General features: G+C 38.0%; 1 protein-coding gene across 1 annotated transcript; it reads right to left on the bottom strand.

Moving 5' to 3' along the window:
- Nucleotides 1-944: 944 nt before the first annotated feature.
- LOC141586008 (brefeldin A-inhibited guanine nucleotide-exchange protein 2-like) lies at nucleotides 945-15402 on the bottom strand. Its single transcript, XM_074407098.1, has 11 exons — nucleotides 14038-15402; nucleotides 12172-12489; nucleotides 11472-11817; nucleotides 10643-11065; nucleotides 10252-10541; nucleotides 7895-8168; nucleotides 6466-6962; nucleotides 6046-6367; nucleotides 4540-4921; nucleotides 3295-3980; nucleotides 945-1951 (listed from the first exon to the last, which is right to left on the bottom strand). The coding sequence occupies exons 1-11, from the start codon at nucleotides 15294-15296 to the stop codon at nucleotides 1343-1345; spliced, it is 5406 nt and encodes a 1801-aa protein (XP_074263199.1). The 5' UTR covers nucleotides 15297-15402; the 3' UTR covers nucleotides 945-1342.
- Between the last annotated feature and the right edge of the window lie 5241 nt (nucleotides 15403-20643).

The raw sequence follows: 20643 nt of genomic DNA, 5'->3' as shown, positions 1-20643 counted from the left end.
ATTCAATATGGAACATGAGTTAATGATTCTAAGATCACAAGGGCCCTTGTCACCAAATTTGGACCCATTTTTTTGTAAGGCTGACTTCTATCAAATTAGTAGATGAGCCATACCTTAACTGTCGTGTGGTCTATCAAAAAATCAGAGTTGCTGGAGATCATCAGAAGCGACATCCCTCGAAGATTCATGTCCATGCAACTGCTTTTAATCAGTTGAGTTTTGAATATTAATAGTAGTTGTAGATTAATCAGAAGCATCGAAGCCGAGACCTGGACAGAGACCCTAAATATGAAACAATGCTAAAACTTGCTACAGATAGCTTCATTGTCAGCATGACCAACCCGACTCAAATTCAGATTTAACCAAATAACAGTATTTCAAGCCTGTGCAAAGGGCTCAATTTCGGACTAATGATACTTACCAAGTTGGCAAACTACGAAGCCAGGCCGCGACCATTTTGCCCAATGTTAAGCACTACAAAAGTCTGTACGTTGAGAGGTTTTCAAAGAAATTTAACATTCTTCGACGGCTAGAAGCTTGAAATGGAGCAATCAGAACTTCACAGGTCTCATGTGCTATCATGTCTCTATTGATCAACAGAAGAAACTTTGTGCAATGTGCATAGGCAAAATCTCAGCGAAAGTAAACATAACAGCAGCATTACATAAAGCAGTCAGTATAAGATCGTCTTATGAATGAATATATGATACGGGAGTATTCCACAATTAAAAATACAGATGAAATCTGGCAACAACAAAAAAGTACTCGGTATATGGATAATTGCCTAGAAGATTTAGTCTCCCGCCAAAAAAAATGTCGTCAACAAAAAAAAGTGCATCAATGGTTCCGCCATAGGAAAGGGAAGGGTTAGATTGAACAACCTTACTCCTCCACTTATAATGCATCGACCAAAGTAAATGTCCAAAAAAATCGACAAGAAATAACACACAAAACCGAAGATCTGATATCTCAAAAAAAAAAAAAAAAAAAAAAAAAAAAAACTTCTTTACACTAGTTACCTGTTAAGTTTTCCTAAAAAACATACAACAGAGCTGCCGAGTTAATATATGGTTCCTTGATACGAAACCATATAAACTAAACTCAATAATGGCTGACTACAACAGTCAACCACAATCCAAAATCTAATACACTCCCTCCGCCTAGTTCATTTGTATACATTAGATTAAAATACCCCTCACAAAGAATAGAAAGGTAAACAAATGATTTTGACAGAGGGCTGAGGGAGTATTCACTAAAATGTATATTAAAAATACAGACGACAACGAAATCGAAGTTGTAAAATGATTATACATGAAATCTGAGGGATGGGGCTGAACCAAGATCAACAGGATTGCAGAAGAACAGGACCCACTGATACTTTAAGCATTTCACTCAAAGCAACCTGGACATCCTTTGACCCATGTTCACATCTGATCAATGTGGAAAGCAGAGGGAAGAAACTTACCAGATTTCTCTCAAATGAACCGTCTCTGAAACTGCATATAGCCTGTAGTGTGGCCACAATGAGGGGCCCACGTGCTGCCAATTCTCTACGTCTTCTAGAACCCAAGGGAACCTTATAGTGTTGCACAACACTTTGGGATGACTGGATTGCCACCTCAGATGATGTTTCGATATAGGTATGAAGCACCTCTCGGCAAAGATTAACAAGGTAGGATTCTACTTCTTCCTCGTTGAAGTCTTGAGGCCTATCGAGCATCAGGTTTTGTAACAAAGTGAGGCACATTTGATAGGACTCGTTTTCGAGGCGAAGTAGTGGTGGGTCTTGCATTTGGGTCATAGATCCAAGTTCCAGGAGCTTAGTGCATAGCTTGGCATCACTGTTTATCTTATGTGCATGTGATGCCACGGCGTGTAATGCATGAATAAGGACACTGACATTTTTTGCCAAAATCTGGGTTCTATACATCGAGTACATCTCCATCACAGCCTGCCAAATAAACATAAAGAACAATCATTATATCAAGATAAAGAGTGTTGATTTCTGATGATGGCATTGAGGAAAGTTAAACTCGGCTATCAAAAAATGAGAAGAGCTTTAAACTTCTTCAGTTCACCTGCATAATAATTATAATAGCAATTACTTCCTCCACTTCTAAATGTTCTTCCGTATTCTTTATTGGGAGGTTTCATTTCTTCTTCCGATTTTCTTTTTGAGCAAGTACCCGATTTTTTTGTACAAAATGACAATTTTGTCCTCTTAAAGTGGCTATATGAGCACACACTCTTCTAAAAGCAAGCTCACTTTCTCTTTCACCGTACTTTTATATAATTCTTTGATCTTTGAGCCAATATTGTAAGAGCAGAACACTTAGAAGTGGAGGAAGTCCATTATGCATCCCCTCTTTTGAAATAGATTAGAATTGATACAAATGCACTGTACGGATGCTTTTATAGCAAGGGGATAAGGAGGTGGTCAATCGAATTACTCATAGGTCATATTTGGAACAATCTGCTGAAAGTACTATCAAAAAAAGATGAACATTCCATAAGAACCTGTCCTTCCATTTTCAATGGAAACAAGGACTTGTAATTCTTTGCTGATAATAGAATAAAAGTAAAATCACTCACTAAACAGGCAATTGACTACACTTATTTCAATCATAAAATAGCCCATGCAATTTTTGATGGAGTTTATATTATAAGTCACCTTGAAACAATCTTCCTTTCTATGCTATTAACAACTTAAAATAGGGGTAAGACAATGTAAATCCAAAACCCTTACTCGGTCTTTTTTGGGAGCCTTTAAGACATTAGGGTGGCGTTGTTATTCTAAAATGCTGTGACTCTGAGTGTTTGGGAAATTAGTGCTCACACAAAATAAAAAACTAAGAAAGTTTATAATGACAACTTTAAGAAGCCGTATTTGACGTATGTCTACTTCATAAGCTAAGAACTTCACAACCCTCACTCAGACACGACCGCCCTAAGAACCCAAGGATTTGATTTGGAAACATCACATTAAACTCACTTTATGTTATTGCTACGCACACCACACTACCAATCCTCACAATTTGACCCTATAAGGATCCTAGTACATTCATAATTCTCATTCAGTTAACATCTCACATATATGAACTATACCTTAGTCATTAACAAACTAATACATGTACACTACAATACATGTATCAACATAGATACATGTTCTAACACATTCGGGTGCACACCAACATACATTGTATGTACAGATAGATGCTTTAACAATATGAACTGGTGTATTAACTGATCGACAACTAGTTTAAAAACAATTAAGATACTATCAATAATGCTTACCTGGATCAACAGAAGTTGAACAGCAGAGCGGCACTTGACATCAGATATGGCAGCATATAATTGCTGCGTGCTTAAGCTCTCAATATCAGAATCAGGTGTATCAGTCTCAGTTGACTCACCGGCGCCTTGCCTACCAACTGACTCTTCGTTAGTACTTGCAGAATTGTTCTCATCAAGGATATAGGAGAAGTCCGGAAGAGTAGACACGGCTGCTTCTTTCAATGATAAAACTACATCAATCCACTTTTCTTCTGAAAAGAGATCACCAGCATTGCTAATTAACCGAACAAATGCAGCAATACCAATTCCAGCTAGGCTTTGATGGGGACGCTTGATGAAGTCCACCAAGAGCATCAAGACTTTCTTTAGAAGCGGATGGACAGTGGAATAGAATTTGATAAAAAGATCGACAATTAGCTCGAGAGACAATCTGCAAGTCTCATAGAGCCATGAATCTTGATCGAAGTCGGCTATATCACTATCAACACACTCCCCAGATGAGTTTTCTGAGGTAGGGTCAACAGCATGACGAATATAATCAAACATACGAAACAAGACAGATTCAAACACCTTCTCCCATAGAGAAAGTGAAAAGTGGTGGCCATAGTTTCTTAGTGTGTCGAACAAAATCTGCAGCGCACTTTTTCTAATTTCAGGTCTTGGATCAAAGCTAAGCTCTGAAAGTCCTGTAAAGGAGAAAAGACATTCATACAAGTCAGGTGTACTCACTGGCCAAGCTGTACTCCATAAACCACAATGTCGTATTCAATGAAAAAAAAAGACAGTGAAAAACTGGGCAGTGAATTTTTTTAGCAAGACAAAAGTCATCATGCAGGAGGGGGACAGAAAATCGATCAGACAAAAAGCTGTTGGATTAGAGTAACAGACAGATGATCAAACTAGCTCACTATAACTAGTTTCTCAAAGTAGATTAATGTAATTCCCAAGTTTTATTCTAGGAGTAAAAAGTGTAGCCACCCCACCCAGACGAATCTCCTTCCGATTATGTTTGAGTAATCCTTTTATTTGTATTTTTTCTTCTGAAACTATTAAACCTTTTTCCTGAAGTATGTTCACTGAAGCCAAGATATTTAACTAGTATATAGGTTCAGGTGCATATAGTTCAGCTGTGCAAGACCAAACAACAGCAGGACAAATGTCAGGTAGAAGACTGTCATTTAGTTCCACAGTTGGTAGAATTTAAACTTGGATTTGTTTGTTACTGTAGTAGGTATTAGCTCTTACCGGCCAGTAAAGGGAACCAAAAATATAAATGATCACCCTTATCTACCAACTCTCCACTATCCGCCTTTCCTTCCTTTGCTGTATAGGTGAAAGATGGCGAGATGTCTCCTGAGCTTTCTTTGTCCTTACTTTTTCGTGTTGAGCCAAGATCTCCTTGAGCAAGCTTAGCTGCACAGTACCGAAGGAAGCCAATAGCGCCAAGGCTGATGTCCTTATCGAATCTGCTATTCGTAAATGCAATAAGACAATTCACACAATCTGTGAAGGTAGTAGTCTCTGTCTCGGTGATATATGGAAAGTAGTCCCGAACAATCTTCTCTATTATCTCAAAGGCCAAGAGAACTATACTTTTGTGCTCATCATATGCCGCTGTGGTGAAGACCTGCACATGCAAATGCCGGAGGTCACAATTAAATGTTAACTGCAATACAGTTAGCTTCACATTACAAAATCACAATGATTTTCGAGCTCCAAGTATCCTCGGACATTCGAGACAGCACTGAATTGTCAGAAGAAAAAAAAAATGTAACTGCAGAAAGAACTATTAACAAGCAGCCTTGTTATAAAGATGCACAGCAGAACCAAACAACACCAAACAACTCTGGAGATTGCTAACCAGCCCTTCCACCATAACTTCCAATGCCCAAGAGAATATCAAATGCAAGAAAAGGGAAACAAAATACACAACAAATGGTAATATACATCCCTAACTCTCCTACCAGCCACTAGTAGCTCAAAGGAGAAACATACAGAACATATATCTTGATGGACAGAAATATGATAATATGATTAATAAAAAATAAAGGACAAGAGATATTACAACTGTGCTAAATATAGGAGACCAGAAATCCCTTGACTGTAACAGCGGAAATTGCCCATAAAGGAGCTAGATTCATAGATACACCACCTACCCAAAATATAATTCAAGAATAAGCGGGAATTATTCTTCATCGGTCACTTACAAGAATGATAAAAGCATTTGATGCACCTTTCCAAATGATGTAGCCCCTTTTGGTTCTTTAAAAGGGGTGTGAATAAAGATCACTAGAATATAGCCAGTAGTGCATAAAAAGTCATTACCAATAAAAAAAGAGCAACCGCAGAGATAACATGCTTAGGTACACTTAAACACAGCCAGCGGAGGACTCAAAATCATCAAACGAAGCAGGCTGGCTAAACTGGTGACAGTTTCAGTGGCTATACTTACTAAAAACAGAAAAGAAAAGGTCAGATACACAAAAACATGACCAGCAATGCACAAAAATTCATTGAATATGACCCGAATGGGTGGAGTAGTCACTCATAGCAACAGACAAGAGAAACAATATTACTCAAACTTATTTAGTACTGGTATTAGTTAGCTCATACATTGAGCAGAACAAAATATAACATCTTCAGTTGGCTGCACTAACACCACATTATGGGGAAAAAAATCAATAGAGAAGCAAAAGATAAGTTAACATAAATACATAATGTAGCAACGTGACAAGTCAAGTAAGCATATACCATGAACATGCTCTTCCAACCAGATTTGACATTATTCACACGTGACAAAACCATCTGGGACACACATCTTATGATTAGTTCCCTGATCTCAACAGCGTTACTCTTCCGCATGACAATGACAAAGGGCTTCATGAACTCATTTTGAAAGTTATAGTTAGTCAATTCTTCACGTTCCAGGAACTTCATTGATAATTGACGCAAGGAATCCATAGCAAATATTGCGATTGATAGATTCTCAGAACAACCGATTGTTACAAAGAAGTCGGCAAGCACATGCCAGATGCTTGACCACACAAGCCTGATGCGATTCATATTGTAGTGCCTGATTTAGGAAACAAACAATAATAAGAGACTTAAACAGCACATAATTTAAATAAAATAAAATAAAAAAGTAGCTGAAAAGGTGCAGAAGACGCTTACGCAATCTCGACAATCTTAGTCAGGCTAAAAACTCGTGGATCCGAAGCAGATCGAAGTTCCTCCACTGAGACTTTGCATAACGCCTTCACAAAATCGACAATTGCCTCACTGTTTAATTTCTGACTACGAGTAAATATCCTACTCATTTCACTGCTTCCAACTTGTTCAAGCATGTTCAGATTAGACACCAAGTTACTCATCTGCTCTGATGTAACAGAAGCACTGCCTCCGATACTAGCACTATCATATGAACCTCTTCTCACAGCTGCAGCTACAGATTGCATTTTCCCAGGTCCCTTCTTCAAAAGCGGAAGAATATTCGACTTGGACTGTTTTGACTTATCTTGATCAAGTTGAGGGACCGCAAAGAATGTTGCATCAGGAGGAGCACCCTCACCAAGGAGGTGCAAATGCTCAAAACGAGAAACACATGTCAAGATATGCTCCCATGCTTCTTGCAAATAATTCCCATCTTCATCTGCAATGGCCACTATAGCCTGAGGGAGCATAGAAGTAAGAAAAAACACTTATGTGAGAAAGCAATGTGAAATAATTATAATAATAACTGGAATTTTACTTCAAATAATAGTACTCCACAGTATTTAATCTGTGATGTAAACCAAATTGATCTTTCCAAAACACCAGCAATAAGACTGATTTATTAGCAGGCATTGTAAAAGAGCAAACATTTCCAGAGAGCAAATTTAACGCAAAAGTTTGAAATGTAATAAAGCAGACGCACTCTATATGTGAAAACTTAGCATGAACACTTATCTTTGCACTTAGTTCGCAAATTATAGTTTAAAAAGCAAACAATACTGTCAAAACTTCAAATTTACAGGTTAATCGAAGTGGATAGTTAGCAAGAACGGTGTCAACAGTTATTTAGGGAGGCTCAAGAAAAGATCTGAAACCCTCCATAAGAAGTCAACTATTGTTTCTCAAGCCAATATATCAATGGACAAAAGAATTTCATACACCGCAGATGTTAAATACAGGAAAGTCAACGAAAAGAATAGCATCAATCACGGCTTTTTTTCACCTTCACAAATTTTTGGTAAGTGTTGCCTATTATGAAAATTGTGCGCGCGCATTAATTGTGGTAGTGATCTAAGCATGAGTACTGACAGGGTGAAAGTAATTGTGCTAAGACTAAGCTTCCCATCTTACACAGGTAGGTCTGAGGCAAGAACCATTATAAATTAGATTAGATAACTAATTCAATGACCTAATAGTTCATGATAAATACGGTTACATGTAAACGATAACTTTACACAATCAAGATAATATAGTCCACATTCACAGCTCCAATGCATACTTATATTACACTTATTATTATTTGGCCAAAGCAGTAACCAATTTTTAGCTACAACACGAACCCAAACTATTTTTAAACTGCTTAGCATGGAAATTCAAGTATAAAACTAACCTTGATAGCATATATGTTCTTCTGTTTGATATCAGCAGGTGAATGAAGAGAGGTGAACTTAGCAAGGGATGTCACAAAAGCATCCCTATGAGTCTTCATAGACATCACGGAAGTAACATGAATTGCATAACGGAAACCTTCCAGACACAACTCTATAATAAATTCATCTTCGGTCTGATCAAGAGGAACACTGAAGGCAGCCAGCATAGGAGCCCAACAAACTTCGATCATGAATCTGAGAATTACAGCGTCTGTTGCTGCATAATAAGCTGACCTACAAATTGTTATATGATGTTAATAACTGGCAATGAATCAACAATACAATCGCAGTAAGTCTTGTTTTGAGAGAGAGAGATTTAAGACATGAAACATGAAGCATGAAACCAAGAAGGATATAAACAGTCAAGGACAGCCAAAACAAACAAATCAACTCAGTGCTTGAATCTAATTGTCAGATAGTATAGTCAACAACCCAAAATATTCAAAAACGATACCAAAACCACTCCAATAGACGTAGCCGAATTCGCACCTCCAATACAATTGAAGAACAAGCAAGCCCTCTCCCTCAGATTCTCTTTACCCCTTACCACCTTTCAAAGAACTTTCTAATTCTACACTTCTTTATCAACACATAACATTCAATGCTTTGTGTGTCTTTAATAAGCATTCATCAGGACAAATTCATATTCCCACAACTAATTAATCTGATATAAACCACATGAAAGGGAAACATAAGCCCTATGTTGCCAAATTGACATACACGTCATAAACAAACTTAATACATAAGCAGTCTCAAAGAAGATTTGGATCCTATATCTCAAACAGGCATTATCATCAGGCTAAACTCTCACACAATCATATAATTAATCAACTATCAATTTATCCAATGACACAGCCGAATACTATACAAAAAGATATATTGACCCAAATTATTTCTTTTGTAAAGAATTTAACTCTAAAAAAGAGGGGAAAACGAATTTTTCAGACACTACTTAGTTATTAGCCTATTTTGAGTTTCACAGCCTAAAATATTTTCGCACACAATCCGACTTTTTTTCCGAATACTACCAAAATCTAGCATATGGCAAAAAGAAAATGTTATGTTTCACACATTGACTTTCTAGAGTCCCGTGCTTAAGGGCGTCGTTTTGCCTTTTCCCTCACTTTTGCTCCTAAATTCATAACATGATACTTTGATTTTTGGGTGGAATAGGGGAAATAAATAAACTATTTTTGGATGAAAAGAAAGAGTAAAATAATTCAAGAGGACAAAGGAATGAAACTATAAAACCGCCCTCTAAACAAAATACTCCAACAAGTCAAGCTGAAAACATGTATTTTTGGGCCGGAATAGTAAATTTGGTAGTGTGCAACAATTAAAAAAAAAAAACTAACGCCAGTAGTTCCAAGCGACCAAGTTTATGTTATGTGGTAGAACCATGATTGCATGGGTCGATCATCAAACCGTATCTACCGCTCTAGAACGGAGTTCATTCACTAAACTAAATGGCTAAAATTCCTTATATTAATAGCATTCTACGAACTTAAACCCATTCCTGGAACCGAATTGAACACAAAACCATGCAAGTTGCAACCCCGAGTGAAAATGCCCTTTTAATTTTGGGGACGTCTATGATACCTGGGCCACTGCCACTGCCACTGGGGACTGAGATTCTTTAGACCGGTTGGACAAGATCTTCTATTCTGGTTCAGTCCGGGAAAAGAATAGGAAACGAGGCCCAAAAGTTCCAGGGTGGACAATTAGCTAGAGCAGCAGGTGCTGTGGAAGAAGGTTCTCTTTAAAAAAAAGTTTTGCTATCTTCCGAGGTACCATGACCCTCACCAAAAAAACCAAACTGTTACAGTGTTACATAGTGACTGGCAAAAATTAACCATGCTAAAAGTGTCACGAGCTTCTGTGTAGAAGCTCTCCTATTTCTCTTTCAATGCCTCATTAGCTCCCTTTTCCTTTCTTTGCCCTCCAAACCTTCGCTCACAACAAGCCTAGCCCAACAAATTTAATCAATCCAGATATAAATTATCTTTGTCCATGGGAACACAATCACTTATCCCCCATACCACTCTCAGTGGCATATGCCATTTTACAATTTATGAAGTCCACTTTACATATTTTAGAAACTGAGAGAAGTGCTGTTATTTAAGTCCAAGATAATGAGCTAAAGTGTTAATATCAGATTGTAAGAAAAAGTTTGGTTCACAACCATAAAACAAAAAAGGGGATCACTGAACGTGAATAATTTACAGAAAGGTGAGTCTCGGTGAAAACTGAAGTGACTGAACAAAAGAATTTCACTAACTGTTCATGCAAAAGAAAATGAAGCAGGCTGAAAGCTTACTCAGACTTGCGGGCTTTTTCTTTAAACTGCTCTTGCATGTGCCTGATTAGGTCATCGCTGGACTCCATATAGCTTTCATCTCCTCCTTTACGAATCACAATATTCAAGATACTATCTAAGCCTAAGATTCTATTGGTATTTACAGATTGCTTCTGTTGAGAAGCCAAGTCATCCTTCAACTTTATTTCATTTTTAGTAATCCGCTCATACAAAGACCTCAAATACACCTCAGGAAGATCTTTTCCATCATCTATTCCACGATTGTTTCTAATAAAATCTTCAGGTGACATCTGCATTATTATTAGAGAAAGTAGGGGGAAAGAGAGGTCAGTGACGACCAATTTAAACATCTGACGAGCACCTAAAGTGAATTACATGCATCCAATATTACCTTATTTTTAACCATGGGATTATGTGCATCAGTGTTAAGCAATATAACAGAATAGGCAAGAACATAGGCAGTGTCCGCACTCGAAAATGCTTTTGCATTACATTTCCAGTAACGCTCAGCAAACTTCTCCAAAATTCGATCAATTTTCTGGGCCTCACCAGGCAACCTGAATCCTTGCAGAAACACCCTAATCGCTTCATCTAGCTCCATACCTTGAAACTCAAAAGAATCTATATAGGCATGCATCACTTTCAATGCCATTTCTTCTCTTTCCCCAAGATAATCACCGATCATCGTTTTATTGAGATTGGAAGAATCTTTCAAAAAAGTTGCTATTTCTTCGGGTGAGCTGCCTACCTTGTTAGCATTAATAAGAAACTCAATCCCCTTTTTCGGCTTCTTATTAAAAAGAGAAATACCTTCCTGTCACGAAGTACATATCAGAAATCAAACCAAAGGATAATAGATCGTAATTCGCAACTTCGCAAGTTATATAGGAGTTGATGTATGTGCAAAGAAACACTTGGGTTAACTATACGGACCCAATACATTACTTAAAATACCACGATTCGATTTTCAGCCTCGTGGGTGATATACAGGAAGAAGCATGAGAAATGTTGATTCGTCAGATTACAACAACAACATCAGAGCCTTAATCCCAAAATGATTCGTCAGATTCGTTAAAGAAAAACTCTCATTGCTCAGATCATATGACAACTTCGTATTGAGAAACAAGAGACGCATCCGTTTCCATAGCATCTCTCTCTCTCTAATATCAGCATATCCCTAGTCCCTCCTAAAAACGGTGTACATGTGGCACGAATTTTACCTGAAGTTCAAGCTTGTAAGCTCGACGCTGCTCTATAGTTTGCACATCAGAAACATCAGTGCAAGATTCTGAATGACTACCAGATCCTTCCGTAGGCTCGTACCCAGTTCCATTTGCCAAGTGAGAGCTACCACCTTCAGGACTGTTGTCAGCTGACACAGAACTCTTAGCTAAATGAGGATCTGGGATGCGCAATTGCTTGTTCATCCAGTCACCCATAGATCTGAGGATAGCCACCAAGCATTTCATTGCTTCAAACTTCAAACTTTCTTCTTGTGGAGGTAACAATGTAGTAGTAGCACCAGGTGGAATACCTTGGGCAGTTTTAAGAAGGCCATTTACCATTCTGTAGCATAGTCAACGAAAAATAGAATCACTTTCAACTCCAGAAAACAAATGAGAATAACTCTGAGGATCAGCATTTATTACTATGCATATATACAGAAATTAAAACAGATTTTCACTTTAACTAACTAAACAGGTGGGACACACTGGGGGGTCTTAGGAAAGCTGTATAGCATTCTGTAGCAACATAGTCAATAGATAATGAATTCACTTCCAACTTGGGAAATAAAAGTGAACCATCTCATCGGATCAGCAATAATTACTAAGCACAGATATAGAAATTGAAGAGGTTTTCCCAGACAACCTATTGGCATGACCCAAAGATGATGCATTTTAACGCAGATCTAAAACGTACCTCTCAAATATGTTAGATGAATTGACATCACAGTCATAATTTAAGAAAATGTCCACCAAGATTTGTGAATCATCGCAGAGTCTTTCTAGAAACTTCAGCACTATCATCTTCTGCTGGAAATTAGGTTGTGCCACATTTTCCAAAACTCTTAGAACTATCATAGGGAAAAAGACACCAATCTCTGCCTTCAGTCCAGCTCGAAATCTGACTACCAAACTCATAAAGATGGAGCATGAAAGCTGGAAGACAATCATAAGGGTCGAGGCGCTGTTCTTAAGCAACGATAAGCATAAATATTGCTTGATAGCGCCCAAAAATCTGCTACATCACAAAAAAAAAGGACGGTATGAATTAGAACCTCAAACATAAACAAAAAAAAATGTACAAACTAAATTCACAAGAAGCAACATCCGATAACCAATGTCAATGAGAATTGCTTTAAAAATAGAAGGCCAACTATTCGAAACCAAGCAACGGTGAAATGGAAGACCAGGAAAGTTCACAACAGCCATTGTTCAAAAGTATGAGGATATGAAAGCATTTGAATAAACAAGAAATATACTACACAAATCGGTGTAAGTAGGTTTGATGGCACTTTCAACCAGGCTACGGGCAAAATAAATCAATTCACGAGCCATCTTTGCTTAGTACATGAGAAATGCAACGCTAGAACAACTCTAAACCAATTATCTATTGAACATTAACTTTCCGTTAACAGTTAGACAGACTAGTAACAATCACAACACTTTGATAAGAATCAGCCTTCATTTCTTTGCTCCACCATCCTGACCCCACTTTTACACATGAAATAAGCTTAATATACTCAGCCTCTAAGTCAGCTAACCACCAACACTACTTTCTCCACAGAGCTTTCTACATATAGCAAAGATTACCAAAGAATCCCAGCCCTTCTTCCATGAACATTATAATTGACTCTCGGCCAAACTCATATCCTTAAGCCATGAGAAGACTAGTTCAAATTTCTCCAGATATTTATTCAAATCGAGACAGAATGGTGAATATGTAATTGGTGTACAGGTACCTATTTGATAAAAGTTCAGATTAATACCGACCGAGGTTCCTGTGGAACCCTTGACTATTGCATTCACCATTTCACCCACCTTATGAATGAACCAACAATTTTTTAGCTGTTTCGTCCACTTCTATCTTATTCCATTAATTATTTAGCCCAATCCTAGGTGATTCCTTTCAATCAGTCCATGCTAGGTTCATATCACTAGCATATCAACTACTCAGTTCAACAACTAAAAATCGATCATACCATTGTCTAACATGATTACAATTAACCAAGTACAAAACATCTGAATGAACAATAACTTTCATAAGGCGGTTTAACTAGACTATTTCCCTAAACCAAGAGGTTCCAAAATAAAAGCTGTGAGGTTAAAAATAAAAGGGCTGCTATAAACATTGAACACACTAATAATTACTATTACTCCCTCTAGTCCAATTTTATTGTCTCATTCTTTCTCCCAATTTTTTCCAAATTAAATGTCCTCCTATTTTTGGAAAAGAGTGGATTTTCAATATTATCCCCTTCTACATCACTGTTTCTCAAATGCTTCTATAATCGAAAGTAGGACGACAAAAGTGGCATAGAGGGAGTATCATAAAACCTTGCACGCTCATCTTCAGAACAAATACACAGTACAAGGTTTGAAGGCAGTCTATTGCAGAATTTCTCATCGGCATGACATTTATTTGACAGCATACAATATTACAGTCCTGTTCTGGGTTTCTGACGCATTGCATACAAGGAGACATCACCATCTATGGTAATAAGTACTAAAATCAATCTGCAATCGGCTTTCATACACCAAATCGAGATTAGGCTCAGAATTATACCTATCACTGGTCCTAAAGATGGCACCGGCATTCTCCAACAAAATCTTAAGCAACTCCAAAGCAACAATCTTACCCCTCATCAACTGAGGATCATTAAGTGCCTCTTTCGGAGGCGTCTTCATAGACAACTTACACAACGCCCTAAACACCAAAAACGCATCTCTCCTCAACTTATTCCCAATCTGTACCTCCAAATCCTCATCCCTCTCACTCCCACTCACACTCACCACCGCGGTCTCACCCTCCCTTGTCCCTGTCGTCTCACCATCCTCCAACTCGCCTTTCCTCCCTTCCAAGGCCGACTTATACATACTGACCTCCCAATACTTGGCATCCAACATATCCTTATCAGTCGAATCAAGCAAATCAGCTGGATTTGTCCCTTCCACTGTCGCATTCACCTTCGTCTCAAACGCTCCATCATGAACCACCACACCAGCTCCTCCATTCGCCTTCTCGGTACCTGCAACAGTACTCAAAACACCATCAATATCCTGCATAATCCTAGTAATAAATCCTTGTACCTGAACCGTCACACCGGTATCACCACCACTACCGCTGCCGTCCTCCGGCGGCGACATGAGCTCCGCAACAACAATCGGCGTCACCGGAACAGTCGAAGAATCCGCCTCCATTCTCCGAAACACAATTACTAACATCTGAATCAACGACGCCTTCGCCGTCGTCTGATTAACAACATTCCTACTCCCTAAATACAAATCATAACAAGTCCGTACAATCTGAAGCAAACAATCTCCATGAATCCCGATACTCATGGACGTAACAGCAGACAACAACGTCTTCAACACCAGAAGCTCAATCGCCTCATCTTCGACACAAACTTCAACACACTTACACACCGAGTCAACAACTCGTCTTAACAACTCGGACTCGTCCGCGTCACCTCGGAGATAGCCATGGGAGATGAGCTTCTGTAACGCGGTAACTCCGGCGGCGGCAATGTTAGGGTTAGGGTTTCCGGCGGCGGTAAGGAAAGGGGAGAGGATTAGGTCGGAGTCGGAGAGAGAGAAATCGTGTGCGGCGCCGTCGTTGAGCGGTCCCACGGCTGTGTCGACGGCGTCAGCGGTGATGTCATCGGTGGTGGTGGTGGCGGAGGGAGAGGAGGTGAGGTGGTCAAGGAGGGATTTGGATTGGTGGACGAGTTTGGTGTTTTTGCGCCAAGAGCCGTTGTTGATGATGGTGTGTAAGGAAGGGAGGAGGACGGAGTTTAGTCGGGATTCGGGTTCCGGTGACGACATCGTTCACAGCTTACACTGGGGAAGTCGAAATGAATCGGAACCGGAAGGAGTAGTGGTGGTTTAGTGATCACTGATTAGTGACTATTACAATAGAATTGGGTAAATTATACCATGCACCCAGGTGTATGGTGCATGGTACTCTCACTTAAATTTATTTTTTAATACTTTTAAATCTTTAATTTTATAAATTAGAAAAATATGAAAATTATACCATTATTCATAATTTTCATTTCTCTATAAGTAGAGATCACATTTGATATATATTTTTGTGTTTAAATTAATTTTACTCACTTATTCACATCACATAAGTAACATATTCATAAGACTGAGATATTCACATCACATAATGAACATATTCACACAATTAATATAGAATATTCACGCATTTTAACAAATATACTCACAAATTATCAATTCATAAGAATAACAAATGTATTTACTAAGCTAATCATAGATATTCATTTAATTAAACAATACATATTCACACAAGAACACATTCAAATATATATAAATTTACTTTCACAATAGATAATTACATATTCACAACGTATAAATATTACATTCACAAAGTATTATTGCATATTCACTAGATACAACACGTGAATATGTCACCTTAATTTTGTGAATATATATTTATATATCATAAATAAGCATTAAAACATATTATATGTGAACTCTATTTAAAGAGTAAAAAAAACTATGAACACTAGTAATAATTTTTAATTTTTTTAAGTAGCATTTTTTTTAGAAAGTCATTTAAATTAATGTACAATTTTTTTAAAACTACCCACTACAATAGAAAAGATCATGGGTGAAATTATGGGAGTACCATACACCATGTGCATGGGTGTATGGTATAAGAATTGATAGAATTGTGAGGAATGAAAAACTCAAACTTGCGAAGGTCAATCCATTAAATTGTCACCCGGTCAATATCAAAAAAAAAAAAAAAAAAAAAAAAAAAAAGGAAAAATGTACGCGGTGTTCTTGAAGTTTCAATTTTTGTCCGAAATATCCAATTTTTTTGTTCCAGAATATTGTAAGGGCTTGCCTGGAATCCATGAAATTATTAAGGGGTTAAGTTTTATTGGGTGATAATTACTGGGGAAATTAATTAGTGGGGTAATGAGTTCCTTGATGATATGTTTGGCATAAGAGTAAGAATTACTGAGTAGATCTTTTACTCCCTTAATCATTACCCAGGGGGAGGGTGGGTAATGTATTACTCCTTCACAAGGGTAATAATTCCAGGAGGTGAATAATTACCCGCATACCAAACATGGGAAATACACCTCACATATTACTCCCCTATTCATTCCCCTCCTATTACCCTCAATCCAAGCAAGCCCTAAGAGTCTATAACTCGTATCTACGAGTTCAGAAAGTGATATTTTTTTTTTCGAATCGATTATCTTTTCGAGAGCTACGATTTGAAAAAAAAAAAAATATTGTTGTATTTGGATCCCGTGGCTATGAGTTTTTGTAAGTCAAAGTTTTTTTACCGAACAAACTTTGAGTGACCATATCTCTTGGACACTAATTCCAAACTCGACAATTTTTTATTTCAAGTCGTAGTTCTCGAAAAGACAATCAATTTGAAAAAAAATCGTCACTTTTTGAGCTCCTAAACACGAGTTATAATCTCTTAAAGTTTTCCGGATCAAAAATTTGGTTATTTCGAGCAAAACATCAAAGTTCAAAGACAACACCGTACATTTTTCCAAAAAAAAAAAAAAAATTGTGAGCAATGACCATGATGCACCCTACTTCTCTCTATAATTTTAGAGAGAGAGTGAAAGCCAAAAGTCTAAAAATTCTTAGAAAGGATAATGAGCTCATGATTTTCTTCTCTCTCTAGCAATTTTCCCCCTTTTTTCTAACTCTGGCAGAACTTTTTTTGAGAGTATTATTTTGTGCCGTTTGTTTCCCTTGTGTTTTATGTTCTTTGAGTAATTTGAAAGTTTGTTACTTTCAATTATCGTTCTCATTCGCGGGGTTGTTATGGTCGATTTCGATTGATTAAGTTTCCTCCGCTTATAAAAAAAAAAAGAGTATTGACTATACTGCTCAAGACATCTGGTATGCACTGGGTTAGTGAGTTGAAAAAAGTTCTACTCCCTCTGATCCAGACAAATGTCTTATGATTAAGGTGTATTATTATGTACCAAATACGCTTACAAATGTTTCCATAATTGAAAGACGACGATAATGGACCGTTTCCAAGTTTTCAAACTTTATGCGAGGACTCAAACTCAATTGTTTATAGTTTAACAAGTATGCAAGGGAATGAATGGGTGACAATTGACATGCAGGTCATTTATATAGTATTAGAAATGCGGTTAAAGAATTTTGTTATGTCATGTACTTTTTTTTTTTGACAACAAGGTTGAATAACTTACATTATTCCAAATGATACAAAGTAAGCTATTCGACTAAGTAACACCAGAGACCTACCCACCAAATCTAGTGTTACCAAGCCAAGACTAAGGATTACATAAACATGAAAACGATAACAACAGCTAGAAGAGCGACAAGGACGTGATGGTGAATGCAAGCGAAAGAGCCATGGGCCGTAGAACGAGCTTCATAAACACGGGAGACCTCCAAAATACGCCGATACAGACGAGCCGCAGAGTGACAATAGCAAGGTATACTTACAATCTTGCGAAAAGATCGTAGAAAGACAATGTGGTAAGCGAGACGACTAAGTCCGCCCCCAATGGAGATAAAACTCCTACACCTTAGAGATTGAACCCTTTGATCGTAGGACCAACATACAAAGAAATCCGACATGCAATGTCCAACACGAACACGAACCCAAAGGGACAGGACACCCACGCTCAAAGTCGGGTACGAAGACACCATAACCCTAGTTGGAAAAGGAGACATGGCACTACGAGCCACCCCAAAGATTAAGGGACAGGACACCCATAACCCACAGGATGTTATTATTATAAACAAAAACATATAATAAAACCACAACATGAGATAAAAGACAAAGACCACCGAAGCCATCCAGTCCAACGCCACAACCAACCCACCTCAGACCAACCCGAACACACCTCAAAACGACTCTAACACCAACACTGACCCACACCGGACAAGACCACAGCGGTACATCACAACACTCAAGGCAGACATAGGAGCAACCCACCAACGCCAAAGAACCCCAAACGCCAAACGATGACCACAAGAAATCCAAACGAAAACCCGACATCACCAAAAAGGACATACATGCAACCCCACTAAAGGACAGAGACCTAGACATAGACAAAACCACGCAGAAGGAAATAGAAACACTACATCGAAAACCATTTCACCAACCGGCACCTCCCAGGACCACCGTCAAACAACCAACCAGACCCGAAGCAAAACAAACGCACACGAGAGGTGGAGGAAAAGGGAACGAAATGGTGGGGGAAATGGGGGGATCACCAAAACAGACCCAAGACACACCCTCAAGGAGCCACAGACGGATGAGCTATACCCATCGACTCACACGGAGAAACAGACAAAGAGAATCAGCCAAGAGGTGGGGGAAGTGGGGGGATCACCTCTGGGATGGAACCAAAAGCGACGGTGACAGGACAAGGTGACGGAAGGGCGGTGACGACAAAGAAACGAGACTCAACTCGAAGGGGAAACACTCCCCAAAGACCGAAAACACCTTACCGGGGGCGGGGGAGAAACCCAGGGGCCGTGAATCACACCTCACAACCGCATGCATGTCCGAAGGAGCAAGGAAAGGGAGAACGATGGGGGAAAAGCGGGACACCGGGCAACCACCACAAACAACACCCACACACACCCAAGCACCACCCCGGATCAAGAAACACCCTGATGAACAACCGTCAAATCCAAAAAAAATTGATTGTCGGATCAGTGAAGGGAAGACAAAGTCGCATAGGTGAGTGTTCACCGGAGATGGGCCAAAGGAAGACCCCATCTCCGGCGAAAGGGTGGCAGCAGGTGGGAGGTTGGGGCATGGATGGAGGCGGCGACGGCTCAAAGAAAATTAGGTTTTTGGTTTTGGGGGTTTTTTGAGAGAAAAAAGGAACTTGTTTTTAAGACAGAGAAATTTTTTTGTCATGTACTTTAGTACACACTACCTTTTACGTAAATAATTAGATGTTGGACGTTTGTTAAGAAAATGTCTTATGATTAAGGTGTTTTCTGTTTAATTCGTTTTGTTGTATGTTACCATAGTCCCTATTTTGTTATTGCTTGTTTGTCACTTAAGTACGGAGTATTGTTTTTCCTCCTTTGATACATCAAGCCCATTTTTGATGTAGACAAACAACACACGCTTAATATTGGTCATAATTAAACAGGTCCGTGAATTTTTACGGGCTATAAAACTAGTTTTAACTTTTAAGTTTTAAAAATCATTCACATACCCTTCTATACATATATAACATGTTAATAGAAAAACAAAGATTAGTCAATAAAATTCTCTCTTATTTATTGTCTTCAAAACTCTAATAAATATCAAAGTACATCAATTTTGAAAAAAAAATTAAACAAAGATTTATAATTGTTCAAAACTACCTACATAAAATTACATAATGTAGATTAAAAAATATTGGGTTTTTCTAACCTATGGCCACTAGGCATAGGATAAAAAATCCAAAAAGGAAAGAAATAAATGGTGTTTTTATGGGAAATTGTAATATCTTATTACTTTTATTTTTCCTTACAAGAAAATACATTTCTTTCTTTCCTTTTTGAGTTTCTTATCCTATGTCTGTTAAATTATGTAATCTAGAAAAATCTAGAAAAATGTAAAGAAATATCTCAAATAGAATGGTTGGAGAATTGTGTAGACTATGAACATAAATCAATATGCTAGAAAAATCTAGAGGAAGGAAGGTAAAAATATGGCCATTGTAACCGGCATAGATGGCCTATAAATAGGCTTGATGTACTGCAATTTGTAATAAAAAAAATAAACAAATCAATAAATAACAAATCATTCACATACAAAAACAATCAACTCTCCCTCATTCGAATATCTTGCACACACTTACATACAGCATAAAACTAACAGTGGTATCAGAGCCACTAGAAAACTCCGACTACCCAAGTACTCCAAATAAAAAAAAATACATTCACAAATAAAAACTAGTCCCAAATAAAATCACACATTCAAAATAATGTCAAACCCATTACAAGTAAATTGGGTACCAACATTCAAAGGCGAGAAATACGACCTTTGGAGTATCCAAATGAAATCAATATTTATCTCACAAGGACTACGGGACTTAGTCCAAACAGGGTACGAAAAACCCAAAAATACCGTCGAGGAAGCATCATGGGATGCCACAAAGAAAAATTTATATATCGAAAA

The sequence above is a fragment of the Silene latifolia genome, chromosome 6 (assembly GCF_048544455.1).
Source record: "Silene latifolia isolate original U9 population chromosome 6, ASM4854445v1, whole genome shotgun sequence".
In the NCBI taxonomy this organism is placed as follows: domain Eukaryota; kingdom Viridiplantae; phylum Streptophyta; class Magnoliopsida; order Caryophyllales; family Caryophyllaceae; genus Silene; species Silene latifolia.
Note: the sequence above shows the minus strand (reverse complement) of the source record. Positions and strands in the feature narration are given on the sequence as shown.

What these genes read in the sequence shown, in the direction of transcription:
- LOC141586008 (XM_074407098.1), bottom strand. Translation starts at nt 15,296, where the DNA reads ATGTCGTCACCGGAACCCGAATCCCGACTAAACTCCGTCCTCCTCCCT. An exon ending in TCATCTAACATATTTGAGAG is followed by an intron (nt 11,818 to 12,171) that starts GTACGTTTTAGA and finishes ACTATGCTACAG; the next exon opens with AATGGTAAATGGCCTTCTTA. An exon ending in GAAAAAGCCCGCAAGTCTGA is followed by an intron (nt 8,169 to 10,251) that starts GTAAGCTTTCAG and finishes AACAATTTGTAG; the next exon opens with GTCAGCTTATTATGCAGCAA.